The sequence below is a fragment of the Montipora foliosa genome, chromosome 13 (genome assembly GCF_036669935.1).
Source record: "Montipora foliosa isolate CH-2021 chromosome 13, ASM3666993v2, whole genome shotgun sequence".
In the NCBI taxonomy this organism is placed as follows: Eukaryota; Metazoa; Cnidaria; class Anthozoa; order Scleractinia; family Acroporidae; genus Montipora; species Montipora foliosa.
The window spans coordinates 43,261,150-43,285,003 of NC_090881.1; the positions used below are offsets into that span (position 1 = coordinate 43,261,150).

Here is a 23,854-nt window from a genome sequence, read left to right on the forward strand (position 1 = left end):
TAACGTAACATTGCACGCAACATGTGAGCCCAGGCTCCTGCTAGACAAATCCCGGTCGACAAATACGCCGAACACTGTTGGCGTGACTTATTCGGTTCTCCGTGGTGCATTCTGGGACGATGTTGCGTTAAAAGTCAATGACAAGGGTGTTACACGCACCAACTCCCAACAAAATTCGGGCAACATTGATGCAGGTTTTTGAAAGCGATTAAACAACCTGCAACATGTTGCCGCAACAAGATCTTGCGTATAACATCGCCCTGTGCGTCATGCTACACGAGAAAACTTTAACGCAACAACGTAGCGTTAAAAACCGGCTCGTGTAACATCATCTTATGTGTTGTCGACTCCTTTGTTCTCAGTCAAGTGTCAGTTCGTGTGAAGTGAACTATGAATATTAATGTTGCTGTTTGTTTTAAACACTTAGATACCCAGCGTTAAAGGTGCCTTGAGTGATAGTATCGGGAAAATGAGTGAGGTAAGATTGAAGGAATTGGAACAATGCGAATCTTTGGCTGCTTGCAAATTTCGTGTGTTGTAAATGTATAGGACCAGTTTGGTTTCGCATGTTAATCGATAACTTTTACCAGATAGCTACAAGTGGTCTATCGTAGGATAGAGTGCAGTGATGTGCTCTAAATTTGGAATGTTTACACCCGCAGACTGACGTGAATGAAACCAACTCTTTCATTTCATGATGATCAACTTTGCTTATAGCCTACGTGTATCCGTAGAGGGTATGGCTCTAAGTAGGCTACTTTGCTTACCTCTCAATTTATTAAGCACTGTAGTACTATTCGAGTATACTCAAATAATTTCAAATTAAGAATAAAATCGGGATCTTTTTTTAGAGGATTGGGATATCCTCCTGGTGAAGAAAACAAAACCAATGAACTCAACCCGTATATAATGGTTTCATACGGAATTGGGACCTGGACGGGGAAGGGGTTCATCGAATCCATCTTGACAATGTTATGTGGAGCGATTTTCAGTCGAGTATCGTAATACCAAAACCAAAGTAATTACCTTGGCCGATCGAAAAGGACGGAGACAATCCAGTAAACCAATCAAAACTCGATTTGATTACACGTAGCCGACATAAAGCGCGGGAAAATGTGCACTCGCACGCGAGACACGATTGGTTTTGGTTTCACTTTCTGATTGGTGTGGCGCAAGAACGTTGCACCAATCACTGAGTGAGGTAATGCAAAACCAAAGCACTTCGCTAATTACTTTCGACACTCAATTGAAAGCCGCTCTAGTCTGCGGTGAGAGTAAATTAATAATAAAAATGATCCATATCAAAGTATGGCGTTTCGGTGACTCCATGCCATCGTTATTAAATTCACGTAAAGAAGATTTTCACGAAATTCTCGTCAACAAAGGTAAAAATCTACACTTAAACCTTAATCAAATGCCATTAAAGCAGAACTCTCGGCGTGACGCTTTGTACTTCTTTATTTATTCGTAATTATTCACGATGGGGATGTCACAGGTACTTCTAAAGTGCTTGTAATTATGGCACGTCATCCTTTGATATCGTTCATTTTCATTCTTAAAGTGCTACTCTGACCAAAAAAAAATCAATTATTCTCTTTCTTTGGATTTCAAAACTATGTTAACTAAACACAAAGTGACCCAAGTTTCGAGCATTGATTTTAAAGGCACCTCTTTATATTTACTCGAATTTTCCTGTTTAATGTTCCGCCATTACTAACTTTTAAAATCTTGAGAGAGCTAGATCGAGGAGAAAATGACGTCAAAGACCTACTAGTTTAAGAATGCAATGCGTATGTACTGGTACTTTGAGATCCAATCAGTCAGTTTTGAACTTGAGTAATGGCGGAGCATGCAATCCAAAGCTTGCACTCAAAGTAAACAGCTTATGGATAAGAATCAAAGCTCAGGTGTTAAGCAAACACACCTTCAAAACCTGAATAGTAGCACTTCAATAATTGTTGTTTTTCAAAAACTTTAGCTATGAGAGTGCGTTAGCCCATTATTGATAAGATTGGCGATAGTAACTTGATCTTATAATTTCACTTTTAATAGTTTCAGACTGCCTTTTCCAAACTAGAGGAAGCCTACCCAACGAATTCTGTAATCCATTTGATAACTGGCGCAGAGGAAGCGGTGTCACAACTTTAGCAGCAGTAAAACCAAAATTCACCATTCAAGCTGGAAGCTATTATCAGACATGGAAGAGTGGTTGTCTCTAAAACTGGTGTTTTTAAGGTGGTACTCGTGGAACGAAACAAATTTGATTAACGCATGCAGACCGAGACAATCCTTGAACCTGTTTCTTATAGCAAAGTAATAGCAAGAGTACTATATATTGGATATAAAAAGCTGGTTTTTGAAACACATATTCAAGAAAAGAATAAGCGCAATGTTATCCGTGCTTCCGAAGCTTGGGACGTCTTCTTTACTCAAAGAGAGGAAATCGTGATACGAGAAAGAATTGCGCTCGAAAAGATTCGGAGTGTGGACACATGGTGCAGGACCATAGATTGGCATGGCTCGCCGAATTTCCTTTACATGCATTAACATTTAGGATTACAAGGATCCATGCCACTTAATTTATTTTGAAGATTATTATTTTTAAACTTGAGAAAAGTTTCTGGATTCCTGCTCGTCACTAGATTGAAAAATGAAATGAATTTTTTTAAATTTGGAAAAAAAAAACAATAAAACAGCGATGTCCGTATTCATCGGGGATCTTTTTATACGCGGATACCTGTCAGATTTAAATTTGTATTTTTTATATGTTAAATCCGTGTATAATCTGTATAAATAAACGTTTTCTTCACATGATCGGAACGATAAACACGACTCTGTAACGTTTAGAACTTCAGAGGAAGACTCCTGGTTTTCTTTTATAATTTTGTTAACGTTTTTAGAGACTATTTCCCACTTTGCAACAATGTCTTCCCCTAAAGGCAATTATGGATCACTAGAAATCGAAACGATGCAGTAACATTGGGTTGTAAAATAGATTTAAACAATTCCAAAGTAATTTTATTTATTTCTCTTATATAGAATTGTATTTTAAAACCCGTGTTATATCAGACTTCTCTAGTTTTGAAAGTTTATATTGAATTTAAGTATTGCTTCCAAGTATTCCATGTAAAACGAGAATAAAATTTTAATTGTGAAAGCTATCACAGTGGTCTAGTGACAACAATGGGCATATTTTGCATTTTTAACGCGTCTGCGTCAAAAAATCAATAATTTCATGATTTACGAACGAAACAGACTATCGGGTCAGCGAGAAAACGTCACGTGCGTTTACAAGATAATTCATTACATAAAACAAACTAAATCCCTGTCCAAACTATCGAACCAATTTGGATCCCACATGCAACATTGTTGAATGTAAATGTTGAGATAGTGGCAAAACATTATCCAACATTGCTTGACGAAACATTCATGTTTAAATTGGCGCTAAATTTTAAAATATGGCGCAAACACGGAAACGAAAAGCGCTCGAAGGGTTTATTGTGCTGGAGATGTTGGAGGACGGAAATGATGGATTGAAACCAGGAAAAACAGATAATTAAGGGGATGATGAGAATGAGCCCGGATCAATTTGTAGAGATTTTAATTAAATGTTATTGAACCAGACATCCCCAAACAGAGCAACAAAATAGATGGTGAATGAGCGGGAGATGTGTAATTTTATCGCACTTGCAAAATAAAAGAATGAACTTAATTCAGTGGAGAAAACCCGACCCCGGTAGCCTCGCAGCTCCTACAAGGTCTCACCTGATTGGAGACCACCCTTAAGGTTTAACAAAAGAACAAATAACAGAAACAATGGCCCTTTTGTTTTAGGCCTAGGGTAACAGAAACAATGGCCCTTTTGTTTTAGGCCTAGGGTCCATTGTTTCTGTTATTTGTTCTTTTGTTAAACCTCAAGGGTGGTCTCCAATCAGGTGAGACCTTGTAAGAGCTGCGAGGTGACCGGAGAAAGTATCAAAAGTTAATGACTGCTAATTAGCTAAGCAGGAGTTCGTATTGAAAGTTATCTCTACTGTTTAATAATTTATCAAGCCCAGTTATTTGTATTCAATACTTGCACAATCCAATAATTTAATACGTATTGGGAAGGGGGGGGGGGGGGGGGTTCTTTACATAAAAACAATACAAGTTAATTACTTTTGGGACTGTATCATGGTTTAGTGAACTGGATATCCATTGTTTTAACACACCTTTTTCGATACGATAACCAATCAAATCCTTCGATTAAATTATGCGCGAATAATTTGGGAAGCCATGCGAGACCAAAACAAAAGATTGTGCAGGGTCACGGTCAATTCAACATCGATTGCGACAACATTGTTCTCGCTTTTGAAGGTCTTAAGGTTTCATAACCAGTCCCTCGATTACCAATGGTGCAAGTAGTGAATTGGGGTTTACAGAGGAGTTCATGTGACTCCGATTCATATACTACCGTACCTGCTGATTGGTCATAACTTTGATGAATAATTAATTACTTTTACAGTCGGGTCTAAAACCATTCGCCTTTGCCTCATGGTTTAAAACCCGATAAAACTCTCCTGCTCGTTTATTAATGACTACTTTAATTAATAACCGAGAGAGAGGTCATTCTACAGCAAAATCTCAAACTGACGCCTTGCCCTATTACAGTTAGGCCGAGGTTTGATATTTTGCTTTAACGACCGAACGGTCGAGGTTATCAAGTTGTTTATGATATGGCTAACAGAACGGTTGTAAAGAAGAAAAAAAGCTAATTTTCATAATCCACAATCGGCCCGTGGGCATTACCGCAACGGGAGAATAATGCCCAAGCCCTTAGCTGCTCTCAGCCAATCAGAGCGCGCGTTATAATGGCAAGGAACACCAGCCATATAATAACAGTACTTAAAGCATGGCTTAAATGTATTTGTAGTCTTGGTCTGTAAACAAAGTATCAGTTAGTGATTACCACCTCCAACAACCCGTTTCGCATAATTTAATGGTAAAGAGAGTCCGTTACCAAAAAAGGCAAAACACGTTTGCAGCATGTCCAGGGCTTCCACTCCAGCTTTTTTACGGAGGCCATTTGTGCTTAACTAAAACTGTATTGTTTATTTGAGGTTGCTAAGATTTCGTTATCGGTTTTCAGACTCTTCAAGTCTAGCTACTTGACCGACTCATTTTGTGAAATGTACAAAGAAGCTCGACTATTCTTGACTGTCCTTTGCTTTTGCGCTTGTTTTTCAATACCTTATGTCTCTAGCAAGTGTTATTTATTGTCGCTCATCTCTGCTTTCTGCAGCGTTCGACTTGGGGAACGAGATAAGTCTACCAGATATATAGGGGAGGGGATTGATCTTCTGTGTTATCTTTTCTTATGGAGCGAGGCTCAAAATTTCACACCATGATAATATGTGTAATGAATTCGAAGTCAATTCACTGGTTTTATTTCATTTCAATATTAATTTACAGTCATTTTAACATTTATTAATTCATTCAACGAATTGCTAAAAAGCCAAAGAATAGCATATAAGTACATTGCATAACAATGTGTATTTTTCTGTTCTTAACCCTCACAATTTTGACGTCACAGCACCTTTAAAGGAAATAAAATGGACACTGTTAGGGGTTATGTCCAGAATTTTGTTTTGAGTGAAGGACCTGGGAGGTGACATGAACAGTGTTCTGGTTGGAGTGGATTTAAAGTGGCTATGTCACGCAAGATGATGTAATTTCACGACACCCAAAAAGTAGAATGAAACACTGCAACAACCACTTTGCATCAATGAAGACCAACAATTAATGCTGTAGTTTTGTTGCCAATAACCATTGAAGTGCTATGAAGGTATTCTTTGTTGTTTTCAGCCAAGGATGGAGAGAATGGAAATGGATTGAAACTTGAAAAATTTGGGAAGTTTGGAGACGTTGTCCTACGAAAGTCGCCAAAAGTTAAATACGAATAGCTCTCCGTGCCATATTATATTTCGTATCATCTCATTGATATGTCAGGAATGTTAAACTTATGAGCTTAAAAATTTAGATTTTTACCAAGTTTTGACCTAAAACAGTACATTTAGCATAACAGTACCCGTTGTAGGACGGTGTCTACTAAAACAAAGGTATTTTTGTGCGGTTTAGGGATTTGCGGGAAAAGGAGATCTTAACAAGTGTTATTGAAACCCAAAATGAAAATTGGGGGTAAACCCGCATTTTTCAAAGATAATTAAGCAACAATATTTGCAAAAAGCTTGAAAATACAAAGCAATTCATGGCGTTCTTTTCCAAATGAAAGCTTAATTATCGCTGAAAAATACATGTTTACCCCCAATTTCTTTTTGGATACCAAGAGCAGTTGCTAAGTTCTGCTTCCTCTGAAAAGATTTTGACCACGCAAAAATATCCCTGTAGCAGTGAGCACAACCCATAGGAAACCCGAGTATCTCAAGATGCGCAGAACGTGTGCGCAATAATAACAGTAGGCATCGTCCTTAAAGCAGGCTTTGGTTCATTTCATTTTGAGTGACAGGGAAAGAGATTTTTGAGATATGGGAGCGTGTGTCAGAAAATCGATGATGAGCCAAACTGGAAGCTCTGATTTTTCAAGGCGTGAAAACCAAGACAGCGGTTACTAACACCATCAACTTCCACAGTCACGAGCTTTAGTTTGATAGTATACTTTCTCAGGTCTACAGAAGTTCTCGAAAATTGCGTGGTCACTTTTTCCACCTACCATTGGACATTTCAGATATTCCGTTGCTGAATCTCACGCCAAGGGCTTCATCTGGGCTTCTTTCATTGACGCCTTTGTTCTGAAAAGCGATAAACGTACGATGATATCTTGCGTTTGATGAAATAACTTCAGGTTCGTGAAGTCATGACTGTATTGTTATTTACAATCTGCAGTATGACAGTCAACGAAATCTCTTAGTTCTTTAAAAGTATACAGACAGACTGACCAATGATTGAATATGTACAGTTTCCCACTTTGTTTATTCTCTGAAATCCTCCCAAATATATTTTATTTTTAGAACTTTTGGATTGAAAATTGACTTTTTTGTTTGCTTTGAAAGACTGATAAAGTGGTCATACTTCGATCCATAACCGCGCAATGAAGGGGAATAGCTCCGATACCGGGTTGACGTCACAAATTAATTTGCATCAGTCTATGACGTCAACCCGGTATAAAACCCATTCCCCTTCATTGCTTGGTTACGGATCGAAGTATGATCCTTTTTCCTTCTCCCAAACCCAATAGAAAAGTGGAATTTCAATCCAAAGGTTCTAAGAACAACACAATGGGACAATTTCGGAGAACAAATAAAGTGGACTTGAAAACTATGTTGAGGTGGTTGGCACTTTAAGCTTTATATCGCAATCTTTTTTTCTTGAACGATCTCCTTATGGAAACAGTGACAGTTTGAAGCAAACGCGTTAGATAATGTCGGTAGACCTGCGCTCGACGCATTAATAATAGTATCCCCATACACAGACGCAAGTTTTCGTTCTTACTGCGAATTTAACGAAACAATGGAAAGCACTTTGGCTTGATATTCCCTTCGTCTTGGAAACTGGATAAACCTTATTTCAAGTTAGTGAAACATTCCCTTCGCATAATAGGGCCTTTGCATAGTATGCATGCTCAGTATATTCAAATTCCCAGCATATAAAGACCCTTGGATTTCTCTGACGTAGTTATTATTATTGTATTCGGTCCCTTGTTGTAAGCTTTACTTGCCTTCCCCACCTTAATCAACTCAGAAGGCTTTAAATTGTAAATTTCAAGGTACCTGATCAGTAAGTTCCATCACAGTGGGACCTTCTTTCACGTACTCTCCAGGTCGCGTATTTGCACTTTCTCTGGGCGCTTTATCATTCGTATGAAGACCGTTCCCTTTTCCGCTCTCGCATCTGTGGGAAATTTCTGGAACAAAATGACAGGAATTTAAAAAAAAAACAATGAAGCGTATTCGCGCCTTATTCGCGCGGCGCCCATATTGGCCATAGACAATAGATTTTGTACTCCGAGCCTCGGGTTGAAATATTTGGGAACGAGTTTCGGTGCATGCGCAAAAACAAAAGTTTTCAGTCCCTCGGGACTCAGCATGGCCGGCGTGCGTTTAGGGACTATTCTGAGGAGATTTAAGGTCAGTTAACCACCATCATTTGAAACCTAGCGGGACTTCACATTTCACTGTACAGAAAAGTCTCTGAGGGTCAAGTGCAACTTTATATTTCCAATTTCACTTCCAGTTATCATATACCTTCGTTTTGTTTGTTTATCTTTTTCCGCTCACAGAAGTGGAGAATCGCGCACACCAAGGCTAGCATAACAAGGCAACCGATCACAACCAGTAAAGCAATCATCCATCCATTCAGAAATCGATCTCTCCGAGAAGTTCCTGATGGATGTGAGGTTTGGATTGTGGTCGACGGAGGTGAAGTTGCTGCGTCAGAAACGGTCAGAAAATATAGTGAGCCTATTTTTTACAACAATTAAAGCAAGATGTTTGTCATGGGTAGATTAGTGCCCGATAAAGCATGAAAGGGTCCGTCTGCCATTGTAAGGAGACACTAAGAAATATCGTCAAAGTGCATTTAAACTTGGTCACGTTACCTGTATGAGCTTTTAAAGCGCGATACGTTCAGCTGTTACATGTCACGTATTCTGCATTTGAACCACAAGCTCAATATATTACCTATCTTCTCCCTGCACTACCTCAAGAACGTCTATAAATATATTTGTATTGTTGATTAAGGGTAACGTATCGAAGAATATTTTGATTTTCGTAGTTTTGCTGTATTTTACGTACTCGTTAAAGATTTAAAGTCTAAATCATAAAAGTGAAAACTCGAAATAAGCGTGCAGTCTTTTTAGAGAAAAAAGGCTTACAGGAAAATAAATACAAATGCCCAAGTCATTTCTAGCTACAAATTGAAGCAAAAGAGGAAAGATTCATTTAATTGTATACAAGGCGCCATTTTAAAGGGCCACCTTCAACCAAGCCATCTGATTGGATGAATTTCAGCTTTGTCGGGATTTTCATATATGAAAATTGTTTCACGGCACGCAATGCCTGTAGGGTGAACGTGGGCCTAACTTTGAACATTAATCAGTGAAGACTGAGTACGTTAGGAAGTAAACATACGTGGTAGAATAAGGCGAAGTGTTCCTTTTTCCACCGAAAGCAAGGCAACAGAACCATTATTAACAGCATCGTTAAAGGCCACCACCATTTTATCAGGAGTTTTCAATCCTCTGATAAAGAACACAGTGAAGTTTACCACAACGCTTCCATTTCTGTCAAGAGAGAGAAGGATGTGTTGTTAGTTCTCTAATATGTTTCAAGCAAGTACCTTGACAGCTGTATGAAGAATGTAATTAACGAGTCGACAACCGCCTCAGCACGAAGTGAGGTGTAGTATATTTAAGGACAACGAAACCAAAATATATGCAATTTGGTGTTAAGAGCTTACGCTTGTGCGTCTATGTAAGGAGGATATAAGCAATAACAATTGCAGTACGAAAAGCAATTTTCAAAGACGATAACCAGTGGACCGACATTTTCAAATAGTGACGAAGTGGAATATGGAATCATGAAACTCAAATCCATTTGGTGGCTAGAACAAGATTTGAACTCCGAATCTAGCAACCTACAACTGGTTCACGCCCCTCAAACAATTTACAGAATATATCAAGCACAACGATGCAAAAGGTCATTACTTACAATATATTGTTCACTCGGACGTGACCAAATTGTGGTTCATCCTTATAAATAGCCGCAACCTAGAAATAAATGGAGAATTGAGTGCTGGTTAGCTGAGGTGGCTGAAGTTGCAAGCAAATGAATGGTGGTGATAGCACGAAACAGAGCCACGCGGATGGATGTTTGCCGATTATGGTTCTCTCTTTTATATTTTCATTCTTCCGCACTTTCAGTGTATGTGTCTTTTATTCTTGGTTTTCATGCACGTGATGAGACGGCCATGTTGGTGTACCAAACAATATAAAATGGCCCCACAACTTTTGCATAATAATAGAGTCAAATTCCCAAAAGACATTTTACTGCATTGTTCTGTACATCAACATGGCCGCCGTGACGTCAGATGAAAACCCTCAATAGGCCATTTCCGAGTTCATGTCTGCCTCCTCTTCAAGTGCGAAGTCTTTGTGATGGTAATTAGTTCTACTTTACATATGAATAAAAACTAATTTTCATAACAAAAACTTCGCACTTAAACTCGTTTTGAAGAGGAAGCAGACATGAACTCGGAAATGGCTTATTGCCTACACTTTGATTTCATTTTTGCAATTTATCGATGCTGTAACTTACGCATGCAGCTACCGTTAACGCCCCGATAAGTCCCCCCCGGAAGCTCGTAGAGGGAGCTTATTAAAAACTCGAGAGTCGAAATACCAGTCTTCTAAAACCTCACTCAGATTTAATAAATTTCGTATACGGTATAAACTGTATAGAAGGTTGTCTTTGGTCATTTAAAATCGAAACATTTCGCACGCACTCGTTTTTCTTCGCATTATATTTAGACCGCTAGGCAAGTGTGCGAGACTGACATTGTTCATAAAATTAGCTTTTGAAACCTCATTTTGCCGCGTGTGTTATTACAAAAAATTCGAGGGGAGGGGAGTGGGGCCTTATTAGAGAAGGGGAGCTTATTACGAACTTGAGGCTATAAGCGAGGGAGGGGGGGTAGAGGCAGACGAGAAGCATGTTTTGATCGTCGTCGTGATCAATGCCCTCGGTCTTGGACATTATTATCATCATCAACTTACATTTCGGATGAACGTTGTGCTCAGGTTGAGAAACCGTGCACTGCTATGGTTCTTGTAGTCCTCGTGATATTGGAATTTAGTCCTGTCTAGGGTTATTTCTCCTTCAATGACGAAAGTGTTTGCCTGCGCTGTGAAAATAATAAATAAAGGCTAGTTCACATTGTCTGCACAGGCAGAAGAATCAACGCCTGTGATCTGATTAGTCTTTAAGGAAAGTGAGTTACGACTGAATACTTTTTTTACGAAAGACAGAAGCAATTCACTTTATAGACAACTGAAAAATTCAAGCGGCTTAGCTTATTTTCCTTTTGTAAGCGGCTAAAATTGCGCCCAGATTGAGAAACAAAGCCTAAGAAATGATTATGGTGTTAGGGGTTCGCCTTACGTTGAGGATAATGTTACTTTTACTACTTCAATCAACTATTTACTATACTTTAAACAAAGTAGTTAAATGTATAAAATTTTTGAAGTTTTGGCTGTGCATCTCGATAGTCTAGTGCTGAGTGATGTACGCTGCTAATCCAATAGCCTGCATGGGTTTGATACGTAATTCGGTCTTTTTCTTTTATCATGATTTCTCTGTATTTTTCTATATTTCTTTTGGGTTCGATATGTAATTTGGTCTTTTTTTTTTCTTTATTTAAAAAAACCCATAAGAGAAAAATTTTCCAAGTGCCGTTGAAATGGCATTGACCGTTTACGAAACGGAAATTTGCGGCGGTTTATGTCCTCTGCGATGCCTGAGCAGTGCTCTACTAAATGAGCTTTGAAGCCACTCAGTTGGGAGCAGGTCAATAGACCAATTTCGATATATTAAAATTCAGTCCTAAACAAAAGACATCATCTCGAGGCTCTGGGGAATAAATATAAGGATTTGTATGAGTTTATTCCCCAGAGCCTCGAGATGATGCCTTTTGTTTAAGACTGAATTTTGATATATCGAAAGTGGTCTATTTGGGAGGCCAATTCAAAACTTTTCGAGTTACCACTTTCGCGTTTTATGTTTCCACAGTCTCAAGAACCGCCCTACACAACAGCAATAGGTAGTACCACAGAAAGAAAGTGGTGCTGGAAGGCTTGAAGAATGGCAATACAATCTTTAAAAGAAATTAACTGTTTTAACATACTCGGTTCATCACAGTTTTTGCCCTTATAACCATAACCACAGGTGCAATTGTAGGTTGTTCCTTGGATATCCGCGCAGTTTCCCTTAAAACAAGGATTGGCAGAGCAAGGTCGTACTGTAGAGAAAATTTCACAGATGAAATAAGAAACGAAAGAAATTAAATGGACCAATTCGGCTGACTCAATGTTGTACCCAACTCAAATCTTTTGGGAATAAAACGTTTTGTTCCAAGTTTTCCATATCCGGATTTAAATGTGAATGCTTTATTGTCATGCAAATTCAACACACAAACAATCTTAACCCCGAGAGGTTTGAATTGGATACAACATTGAGTTAGCCGAATTGGCCTATTGTATCTATATTTCTCTGTCTATCTCTTCTTGTCTATGGAGTGGAAGTCAGCGATGAGCGCATTTTTACTACAATACAACGTTATCGGAGAATTACGGAAACTAGTTTAACATGTTCAACTGAAACTGCCTTTTAGATGATTCCTGTTGGGTCACATGATTTTAAATTTCAGAACAAAAATTCTCAGAACTGAAGAAACTAAGAAACCAAGAACCAAAAGCAATAACAGAAATCAAGAGTCGTTTATAAATACTTCTTGTCGCCATAGGAAGGACAAGATAACTGATGACGATTGTGCCTGTAATTTTGGGATAGCCTCAAGAACTACTAATTATGATATCTCTCTAAATCAGTTTAGCAAAATATGAGATAAGACGAGACTTGCCTAAAACAGTAACAGTCACATTAGCCAACACCGGTGCTTCTAATCCATTGTCAGCAGTACAGGTGTACGATTTAACGTACGATATGTTGGATGCGCCAATGACAAGTGTTCTACCAGAGGAAACTGTGCCATTGTCACCAACAATCGAGTAAGTGATATTGGGCACAGGATTACCAATGGCACCACAGGAGAGAGTAATTTGTTGCCCTACCCAAACCACTTGGTCCACAGGATGCGATACAATTTCTGCTGCATCTGTAATGATTTGAGAATTAACGTCAAATTTAAATGCTAAGACGACGTTGAAATGCTCAAGTCTAAACTGGTCACCTAGTTGAACCACATTGTGAAAGCGATAATACTGAACCTGAGAAAATGGGGCGAAACTAAACGAATTTTGTGCAAAGGGAACCTTTGCAACTTGGCTGGTGAGATCGTGATACAGTGCTTCTATGTTAATAACAGTGCCAGATATAAAAGCAAACAAAATGGTAAGTCACAAACTAGATTTACTCAGATATGACATGGCTTATCAATTTCCTTCATATTTTCCATCCACAAGACGGCCTTTGCGATTGGATAGCGAAGTCGTAAAATGACACGGCGCTCAATGGCTGCTGCAAAGGTGAACATTTCACGTTAATGACAAACTAGACTACTTTTTATTTAACAATAATTACCAAAATTTACTTACACAAGACATTAATTCTGACATTTCCAGAGGCGTTATTCCCGACTCCATTCCACGCTAAGCAGTAAAAGAGTCCCGAATCTGTTCTGCTTATCATTGGCAACACCGCCCGTTTCCCTTTGGCTACCACAGATTTATCGCCATTCCTGATCCATGTGACATTTGGTATTGGATTTCCCGTTGGCAAGCAATCAAGTGAGACGTTATCGCCCTCCCGAACGTTGATGTTTGATGTTAATACTGTAACCTCTGGAGGATCTAAAAACAAGGAATCAATGAAACTTTTTTTCCATAGTTACGACTGAAGCTTCCCCGGTAGGCTCGATCGCTGATCAATTTTTTTGTAGTCAAAGAATGTGAGAGAGCGACCAAGAACTGAACCTCAAATTCAAAGGTCGATACGAATCTCATCTACTAGGTTCGGAGTACCCGGAAAAAGACCTCTCGGTGCAGAGTTTAGAACCAACAAACTCAATCCACATATGAAGCAGATTCTGGGAATCGAACCCAGGCCACACTGGTGGGAGGCGAGTACTCTCACCACTACGTCATCACTGCACCCCATCCCTGAAACCCTCACCTGCGACGTCCTTCTGTTTGTCTTATTCGAGATAGTAATTTGAAGCGCTCGCTGGTCGGCTTGGCTGCGTGCATTTTATGATGTAATATCAGAAACTCATAAGGGTTGAAACGTGTAACGGCCCCTTGTGTGCTGAGAAACAAGCCCCCGAATATTCAATTTGCTAAGTACCATATTTGGAACAACCACAGCGAGGGGTTTCCAAATATGGTACTTAGCACTGAAACATTCAACCAATCAGTTCGCACTGAACAGTCGGAAGCTGTGAACGCGCGTTACACGTTTCAACCCTTATGGGTTTCTGGTAATATTGATTAGAGCGTTAAAAAACATTGGTACTTACAATGGACACTTAAACTGGCATATGCACGAGCATCTTGAGTCACGTTGTTTTGAGCGGTGCACTGATATCCTTTTCCGTTGTAATCCCTGGTGACATTTGGGATAGTGAAAGTGTTTCCCTGATGTAAAACAGTAGTACTGTTTTGTTGAGTCCAGATGATGCGTGGTTGTGGGTTGCCGGTTACATGACAGAAGAAGCTGACATCACTGTATTCGAGGACGGTTTGGTTGTTTGGAGCAGAAAGGAAGGTAGGAGGATCTAGGGAAAGCACGATGAGTAGTATCTTAATTACCAGTTTAAGTCACTTATACGGATTCCTTTGGTTACAACGCCTTGTAATCCAATCTATAATTTTCCCCGAATTCGTGGCAAACAATCATAGAGAATGCACCACAAACATGTGCGAGGAGCGAGGGTGGCACAGTCGGTTAGTGCGCGGCCATGGTGCAAGAGGTCCTGAGTTCGATTCCCGGATCTCGCATCCTTGTTTCGACTTCTTTCCTTTCCGTGTAGCTAAGTAGCTTTAAATACCCGTAAAACGGAGCACTGATGGAGAGGGGGGAGTAAAATGAGCGCACCGTCGACCTCAGGTTTGTCAGTTGAATTACTGTTACGAGTTATCGACGTTAAATATGGTTGCTTTACTTTACTTTTACTTTATAATCTGCCCCACGGCATTTCCTCTTGCCAAGCTTGGGTTACTGAACTGGCAGCCGTGTCAAAATAAATTGTTCTCAAATTATCACCATTTGCAAAGAAGGTCTTACGCTCCTTAGTGACTAATAGTTTGGCAGTATTATGGTTCATTGTGAAGAACCTTTCACAATAGCCTCCCTTTAACTGCTACCCCATGTCTAACACAATTCAGCTACATATGTTTGTTTTGACAAGTCAGATCTATAATTTTAAACTTGCCCTTCTTAAGAAAGCAAACTGGTAATAGCTCTTGGAGCTCATCTATTTTAAAACTTACAGAGTACAGCAATTGTGGCAATTTCATTCTGCGGTTCTCCAACTCCATTCCAAGCAGTACAAGTATAATCTCCAGAGGCATCCCTGTGTATGTTGTTAATGATGAATTCCTCTCCTTGATGCAAAATTGTTGAGTTACCATCTTTGGTCCAGGTGATGTTTGGAGCTGGTTTACCAGTTGAGTTACAATACAGTGTGACATTGCTTCCTTCGAGGACAGTGTAATTGTCAGGAACGGCATTAATTGCGGAAGGATCTGGAACGATAATTAATGAATTCTGCAAGAGCCGCCTTTTACCGCCGAAGACAGTTTTAATCAAGAGGGAAATACATGGCAACCGCCTTTATATTCTTTTATATGCATGTTAATTAGACTTACTGCCCTCATTTTGGAACAAATATTCTTTTGAAATTTTCTCGCTATAACGAGGCTAAAAAGGCTTATTAGCATTAAAACAAAAGAATGTTATTTGGCAACAATTATGAAAGAGGTCTATGTTCGAGGAAACTACGTGAGGAGCTGGTAGAAACCAGATTCCTATAGGGACATTTGAAGACCCTCTAAAAGACATAGAACAATTAAAATCGCGTTTTACATAGATAACGGTAATAAGGTTTTTTTTTAAATCAACCTTAAGAGTTAACCCTTATTCATTACTTACACCACAAAGTAATCTCAGCAGTGGCTTCTTCTGACCCTTGATTATTTTGGACTTTGCACTTGATTATCCCTCCATCATCTTTCCAAGCGAGTCTGGAAATATTTAGCATCTCGGATGTTGAGAGTACACTGCTGTTGCCGTTTTTAGTCCACGTAATGTTCGGCTTTGGATTGCCGGTGGCATTGCAGAAAAGGCTTACTCCACGTCCTTCCACAACTTGCTGAGGTGAAGGTGCGACAATGATCTTTGGTGGATCTGCAAAACAAAATCCATTTCACCCTTAACAAAATAATTCACAAAATGAAAACTAAAGTGAAGCTATGATCCTCGCAGTTATGAACGCAATTTTTCCAATTGCGTAGAGAAACCTGAAAAATTCAGGACTTCAACGGGGTTTGAACCCGTGACCTCGCGATACCGGTGCGACGCTTTAACTAACTGAGTTATGAAGCCACTGACGTTGAAAGCTGGTCATTTGTGAGTTCTAATACCGTGAGGAATGAATCAACGATGAAATGGCTCATATATGAACTGTGGATATAAAATCAAGTGAAGCTATGATCCTCACAGGCTTCTCTACGCAATTGCAAAAATTGCGTTCACAACTGCAAGGATCATAGCTTCACTTGATTTCATATTCGCAGTTCATATATGATCCATTTCATATATCATTTCATCGTTAATGTGAAAACTATAAACTGATTTCATTTATGAACTGATTTGAGTTGATCTGAATTTGTCCCCAACTAGTGCTCTAGCGCTACATGACTTGACACTTCAGGTCCATTATGATTACGAAACTGAACAAAATCATCTGTTTGTTGAACACGAAAACGCACTTTGTATGAGTGACTTCGCCCCCTGCTCTTCTTCTATCGAATCCACTAAAAATAAAACAATCAACTTTTCCAGGAAGACAGACCGGAACTCTTCATACTTCCTAAAACTTTTGAAATCCGTTTCACTCCTGTCACAATCATGATTTGCGCTACTGTTTAAATGTGCAGTTATAATGCACGTCGACAGCGCCAGACCTGATCTTGTTTACTCCGATTCCATTCGAAACCATACACTCATACTGTAACTGCCTGATTCATTACGATTTATATATGGAATCACAAGGCCCTTTTTGTGTGACACAATTTCCCCTGCACTTGCTTTAATCCATGCTATAAAATGTTGCATTATCACCCTCGCGAACAGTAACGCTGCACTGGACGACTGTCATATTTGGCTCATCTATTGAAAAGCAAAAACTGCATCCTAACCAATCCTTATGAAAATCAGCGTCCAAGCTTGGAATTCTCCTTGAGACATGGATCGAGATGATCAAGGGACAGAGCGCAAATCCTCGCATCTTTATTTGGTGAGTCACAATTGATCGTTAAAACCCGCAATGAAAGAGACCAATTAAATTATTGGCAAAGGACAACCACTGACGAATCTTAGAACAAGGGTGTAGCCTTTCTATTGGTGATTTGATCAATACTTACACCATACGGTTAGTGTAGCATTTGCTTCTGTTGATCCGAGGTCATTTTGTGCTTTACAACTGAATACTGATCCATCATCTTTTCTCGTAAGGCCAGTGAGGCGTAAAGTATTTGACACAGAAAGTATGGTCATATTATCCTGCTTCGTCCATGTAATTATTGGCTGTGGGTTTCCAGTGGCATTGCAGAAAAGGCGAAGTGATCCACCCTCCACGACCACTTCAGCTGAGGGTGCGGTTAGGATCTCTGGAGAATCTGTATAACAGGTTTTTAGGGAACCAAAAAGAAAGACAACTACGACTTTGAGAAAATCATACGAGAATAAAGTTTGCTTTTAACAGAGGATGGAAAAAAAACATCAAACGAAGAGAAGGGCCTACAGAGATGTTGTTACATACTCTTTTGTGCCGTCTTCGCTTCGAGAACGTTGTCTTTGCCGTAAGGTCTGAGCGTTGTTTCACTGGGTTTTGTTTTATGAAACCTGTCTGCCAAATCCAGGCACGACTAGTGGAACAAAACGTTTCCCAATGTAACATACCTCCCAAATGGTTACAAACGTTCCGACACAAGTTGCAGAAAGCAGTACAGAATATATAACAGAGTACCACTTTTCGAAAAGTTTCTTTGTTGTGTAACGTCTGTGCCGCAAATTGTGTCGTCGTGTTTGGGGCATCAGCCAACAAAAATAACATGATCCTTTGGCCTAGAAAATGAGGCAAGTTGCAAGAAACGTTGCCCATTGAGACACCCATCAATCGACTCTTCTTACAATGTTAGAATAGACCATATTCGTATTCTCAGTATTGGACTGGAACTAGCTTGCAATGGAGGCTAATGCGGGGGAATATATTAAAAAGTATTTGCATTTGAAAAGATTCCCCCGCATTAGCCTCCATTGCAAGCTAGTTCCAGTCCAAAACCGAGAATACGAATATGGTCTATTGAAAAAGAGGCTTCAAGAGAAAATTGCCGAATGTAACAGCGCCTTTAACTATAATGACTATTTCAATAATTCAGATAAAATTAAGCTGTCACGTTTCCTTTACTTTTACTGTGAGAAATAGGCAATTACATTGAACGTCGATGGTGCAGGACTCGGTGTCGTTGTTTCCGATACCATTCCAGGCATGGCATTCATAAACGTCTGATTCATTGCGATTAATAACTGCAATATGAAGCCTTCCACTACGAGACACAACTTTTCCGGTGCCAGCCCTGATCCATGTAATACTGGGTGCAGGGTTTCCAGTAGCATTGCAATAAAGCGTGGCACTGCTTCCTTCAAGAACTGGAGTTGGACATTGTTGGAGAGTCACAGCTGATTTATCTGAACAAAAAGAAATGACAAAATTATCAAAAAAATTCAACGATTTTAGTCAACTCCTGATGAACGTTTTCTGACCAGATACGCAACCATTTGGATTTCAACTGATGACAAAATCAACTTTCCCTACCTGCATCGACGTATTTCCTATAGTCTTAGGTATTTTACTAAAGTTTGTTCACAAAGGCTTAATGAGACAGCAAATACTCCCAAACTATAGAAGTGCGATGTCGGTATTCCTTATTTAAAAAACAAAACAAAATCGGGGACCTGTCGCTTTATTAAGTACAGACAATATTTCCCACTAAACTCTTAAAGTACCTTAAAATTCTTGGAAGAGAGATTTAATTAAATCGATACCCACACAATACTGAAATTGTAACACTGGTCTCTGATGAACCATGATGGTTGTGGACTATACAATTAAAGACGGCTCCACTTTCTTCCCTCTTCAGTTTGGTTAATTTCAGATTCTCAGATGTGGAAAGCACAGTGCTGTTGCCTCGTTTTGTCCAGGTAATATTTGGTTTTGGATTTCCAGTGGCATTGCAAAAGATTTCAGCCCCACTGCCTTCGACTGCTTTTAAGTTATCAGGTGAAGAGAATACTATCTCTGGAGCATCTGAAAAATATCATAAACGATATAAACAATAATATGTCGATAGAGTAATGTCTTTTTTTTCCCCGAAACCTTCATAACCGAGAACAGAACTGTCCCACTTCATGTTAGAGCGACTTTCATACGACCTTGAAAAAGAAACTTAAAAAATGCAAAACATTCAATTGGCTTATTGAAGACAAACAAATGAGCGCGAATTTTCAGTGGAACTTTCTGGAAAGTTTTGCTTTGACGTCATTTGAAATGCAGTAATGTGATTGGGCAATCGAGCTGTTTTCTCCCCATATTAGGAGTTTCCTTGGCGGGAATAAGGGAAGCTCTCTTTTACCCTTGCAAAACATATTGCGAGCATTTTTTCAAGGTCATACGAAAGTCGCTCTAACTTGACCTTGACCATGCACAATCTCTTGTCCTCGGTTCACAACTGAGTTTTAAATAAATTAATCGAGACTTTTGCTAGGCTGCCTTTTAGAAAAAAGGGTGTGGTTCTTGCATAGTAAGGGCCAAGACAGCGAACAAAGAAACATGTCGAGTTTCACAGCCGTCGCCATATATTAACTATGATTTCGACTGCACCAAGTCAAATGTTCTGATTCCAAGCGATGTTGATCTGATTCCGAATAATGATAGTAACTTCACTTCGCCTATTTTCTTCACGGACAGCTGAACATCAAACTTGAGACATGCAGGAGTTGTTGGTAAAGCACTCGTGAAAGATGATGCTGTTGCTGCTCCATGAGGGATTCTCCTTATGAAACTTTAGGATAGGAGTTTTAGTACAGCAAATAAAACACCTTTAGATAATATCGGCCCTTACGTCAGAGTGCCGAGATGTTCAAGCCAGTATAGAGTTTTTATTACGAAAACGTGAAAACATTGTTTCATTGCAGAAGTGATATCGGAATGGGTGAAAACCTTCCGAGGCAGACCTTAGTGCAAATGTAACAAAAACCGTTGACAAAACCATTGTACTTACAGTGGACGGTTATTTTAGCAATGGCGAATGCCGGATTCTCTACCCCATTCTCCGCTGTGCATTGATACTGTATTGTGTTGTCAAGAGTTCCAGGTCTGCGAATGTTTGAAATAATCAAGGAGGAATTTTCTGACAACACCTGACCGGATTCCCCAACTTTGGTCCATGATAAGACAGGTTCAGGTCTACCAGATGCCATGCAGTTCAAAGTAATGTTGTTTCCCTCCACAACGAATGAGGATGTAGGATGGACTTTCACAAAGGGTGCATCTTTACAAAAAGAGGAGAAAGTAAGGCAAAATGAATCCCTTTATTTATGTCTCAACCATTATAGTGCCGGACGAAAGCTGTACAAATTAAAAAAAACTACAAGCTAAGTCAAATTTGAGATAACGATGATTTTTGGACAACGCGGACAAACGGTAGTTCCCAGGAGAAAAACAACGAGTACAAAGATAGCAAAATGAACCAATACACGTGAACACTTGGTAATAGAAATCAAGTCTATTGTGTTTCATTGAAACTTGAACTATAATTGAAAAAAATAATATAAGGTCTATTATATTACACCATATTATGTAGAGACTGTGTGGAATCAACATACCAACTGTACTGATAACAACAGTTGCATTTTGTTCTTTGCCAACTGTGTTGACAGGAACACACGTATACGCTCCATCTGCAGTAACAGTGACATTGCAAACGCCTGAGCTGCTGTTCCCAATATAGACATCATCAAGGTAGAATTGAAATACATGGGCTATAGGGTTGGCATCTGTGCTGCACTTTATCGAGAGAGAAGAACCACGCAAGACTGTTCTGTTTGATGGAGACAGTTCCATGCTTGTTCCACTTGGCCCGTCTTTAACAACAAGAACAACAGTCTCATTTTCATAAAGCACTTTTTTTGCATTGAGTGAGCAACTTACGATCCACTTTAACCAAAAAAGCGGATAACAATCTAAATTTCTGAATCTCTTTTCCTCCAGATCTCGAAAATGAACTTGCAGATATGAATGCACCAGTTTCATCTAACTGAGGTTAGGATTGGACCTACTGACGTTATGTTAGTAGATACTCTCCTTTTATTACCAAAACGTAACAACACATTTTCATTGCAGAAGTGATATCGCAAATGTTGAAAACGTCCGAGGTAGAAGTAGAAATGTAACAAACACTTTTAACAAAACTGTTGTACTTACAATGGACGGTTACATTAGCAATGGCGAATGCCGGATTCTCCACCCCATTCTCCGCTGTGCATTGATACTGTATCATGTTGTCAAGAGTTCCAGGTCTACGCACGTTTGACAGGATCAAGGAGGAATTTTCTGACAACACCTGACCAGATTCATCAACTTTGGTCCATGATAAGACAGGTTCAGGTCTACCATATGCCACGCAGTTCAACGTGATGTTGTTTCCCTCCACAGCGATTAAAGATGTTGGATGGACTTTGACTGAGGGTGCATCTTTAGACAAGAGGAGAAAGTAATGCAACTTTAATCCCTTTATTAATGTCTCAACTACATATAGTGGAGAACGAGTGTTCCACCAATTGGGAAAACTGCAGGCACGTCAAACTTAAGCTAACGTTGATTTCGACGGCTAGGAAAAACCGGAGTACCCAGTAGATAAAATATGAGTATCATAAAAGAAAAATGAACCAATACACGTGCACACTTGGTACTATAACTTAAGTCTATTTTGCTTCATTAAAACTTGAACAATAATTGAATAAAAAGAAATAAATTAAAGTCTATATTATTACAGCATATGTAGTGACTGGGTGGACTTCACTTACCAACTGTACTGATGACCACAGTTGCATTTTCTTCTTTACCGACTGTGTTGACAGGAACACACGTATACGCTCCATCTGCAGTAACAGTGACATTGTACACGCCAGAGCTGCTGTTCCCAATATAGACATCATCAAGGTAGAATTGAAAAACATGGGCCATGGGGTTGGCATCTGTGGTGCAGTTTATCGAGAGAGAAGAATCACGTAGGACTGTTGTGTTTGATGGAGTCAATTCTATGTTTATTCCACTTGGCCCGTCTGTAACAACAACTTTGTCGTCATTTTCACAAAGCATATATTTGCAGTGAGTGAGCTACTTATGAGACTGGTTATGTGCAACTTAAACCAAAAGAAGTTTACAATCTAAATATCCGAAACTCTTTTTCTAGCTCTCGAGAATAACGTGCAGATATGAATGCACCAGTTTCATCCAACTGAGGTTACGGTTGGACCCAGTGACCTTATGTTAGTGGACACTCGTTTTACGACGAAAATGTTAATACATAGTGCATTGCAGAAGTGATATCGGAAATCGTGAAAACATCCGACGTAGACGTTAGTGCAAATGTAACAAAAATCGTTGACAAAGCCGTTGTACTTACAGTGGACGGTTATATTAGCAATGGCGAATGCCGGATTCTCTACCCCATTCTCAGCTGTGCATTGATACTGTATCAGGTTGTCAAGAGTTCCAGGTCTACGCACGTTTGAAAGAATCAAGGAGGAATTTTCTGACAACACCTGACCAGATTCACCAACTTTGATCCATGATAAGACAGGTTCAGGTCTACCAGATGCCACGCAGTTCAACGTGATGTTGTGTCCCTCCACAACGACTGAAGAGGTTGGACTGACTTTCACTGAGGGCGCATCTTTACACAAGAGGACATAGTGATGCAACATTAATCCCTTTATAATATATCTCAACTACATATAGTGGAGAACGAGTGTTCCACCAATTGGGAAAACTACAAGCAAGTCAAACTTAAGCTAACGTTGATTTTCGATGAGTAGGAAAAACCGGAGTACCCAGTAGACATAATGTGAGTACGAGAACAAAAAAATGAACCAATACACGTGCACACTTGATTAAATAAATTAAATCTATCGTGCCTCATTGAAACTTAATAATTGAAAAAAGAAACAAGGAAACTTAAGGTCCATTTTTACACCATAATTATGTAGTGATCATGCATGTCGATTCCACTTACCAACTGTACTGATGACAACTGTTGCATTTTCTTCTTTACCGACTGTGTTGACAGGAACACACGTATACGCTCCATCTGCAGTAACAGTGACATTGTACACGCCAGAGCTGCTGTTCCCAATATAGACATCATCGAGGTAGAATTGAAAAACATGGGCCATAGGGTTGGCGTCTGTAGTGCAGTTTAACGAGAGAGCAGAACCACGTAGGACTGTTGTGTTTGATGGGGTTAGTTCTACGGTTGTTCCACTTGGCCCATCTGTAACAACAAGAAAAACAACAACAACAACAACAACAACATAATCATCATTTTCACAAAGCATATTTTTCCAGTAAGTTAGCTTATTATGAGCCACTTTAACCAAGAACGCGGATTACAATCTAAATATCACAATCTCTTTTTCTCTAGATCTTGAGAATAACGACAAATATGTATGCACCAGTTTTATCCAGCTGAGATTTCGGTTGGACCTAGCGACCTTAAGTTAGAAGACACTCCTTTTATTACGAAACGTAACAACACAATTTCATTGCAGAAGTGATATCGGAA

General features: G+C 39.4%; 2 protein-coding genes across 3 annotated transcripts in view; one reads left to right on the forward strand and one right to left on the reverse strand.

The window, feature by feature from the left end:
* Positions 1-3,155, forward strand: part of LOC137982377 (peroxidasin homolog) — a 21,812-nt gene extending 18,657 nt beyond the window's left edge. For both annotated transcript variants that reach the window (XM_068829491.1, XM_068829492.1), the window contains 2 exons: positions 428-478; positions 2,053-3,155. In XM_068829491.1, the coding sequence (XP_068685592.1) occupies positions 428-478; positions 2,053-2,148 (147 nt within the window). In that variant the 3' untranslated portion in view covers positions 2,149-3,155. The remainder of the gene's footprint in view (positions 1-427; positions 479-2,052) is intronic.
* Positions 3,156-5,409: 2,254 nt separating this feature from the next.
* LOC137982323 (hemicentin-1-like) overlaps positions 5,410-23,854 on the reverse strand; it is a 41,960-nt gene continuing 23,515 nt past the window's right edge. Inside the window, exons 18-39 of the mRNA XM_068829399.1 lie at positions 23,306-23,563; positions 22,697-22,966; positions 22,095-22,352; positions 21,493-21,762; positions 20,895-21,152; positions 20,291-20,560; positions 19,060-19,317; positions 18,444-18,698; positions 17,372-17,626; positions 15,879-16,133; positions 15,218-15,472; positions 14,245-14,502; positions 13,325-13,579; positions 12,631-12,885; positions 11,896-12,009; positions 10,769-10,896; positions 9,705-9,763; positions 9,126-9,277; positions 8,241-8,423; positions 7,767-7,900; positions 6,710-6,788; positions 5,410-5,575 (exon numbers count right to left, since the gene is read on the reverse strand). Coding sequence (XP_068685500.1) covers positions 5,553-5,575; positions 6,710-6,788; positions 7,767-7,900; positions 8,241-8,423; positions 9,126-9,277; positions 9,705-9,763; positions 10,769-10,896; positions 11,896-12,009; positions 12,631-12,885; positions 13,325-13,579; positions 14,245-14,502; positions 15,218-15,472; positions 15,879-16,133; positions 17,372-17,626; positions 18,444-18,698; positions 19,060-19,317; positions 20,291-20,560; positions 20,895-21,152; positions 21,493-21,762; positions 22,095-22,352; positions 22,697-22,966; positions 23,306-23,563 — 4,502 coding nt within the window. The 3' untranslated portion in view covers positions 5,410-5,552. The remainder of the gene's footprint in view (positions 5,576-6,709; positions 6,789-7,766; positions 7,901-8,240; positions 8,424-9,125; positions 9,278-9,704; positions 9,764-10,768; positions 10,897-11,895; positions 12,010-12,630; positions 12,886-13,324; positions 13,580-14,244; positions 14,503-15,217; positions 15,473-15,878; positions 16,134-17,371; positions 17,627-18,443; positions 18,699-19,059; positions 19,318-20,290; positions 20,561-20,894; positions 21,153-21,492; positions 21,763-22,094; positions 22,353-22,696; positions 22,967-23,305; positions 23,564-23,854) is intronic.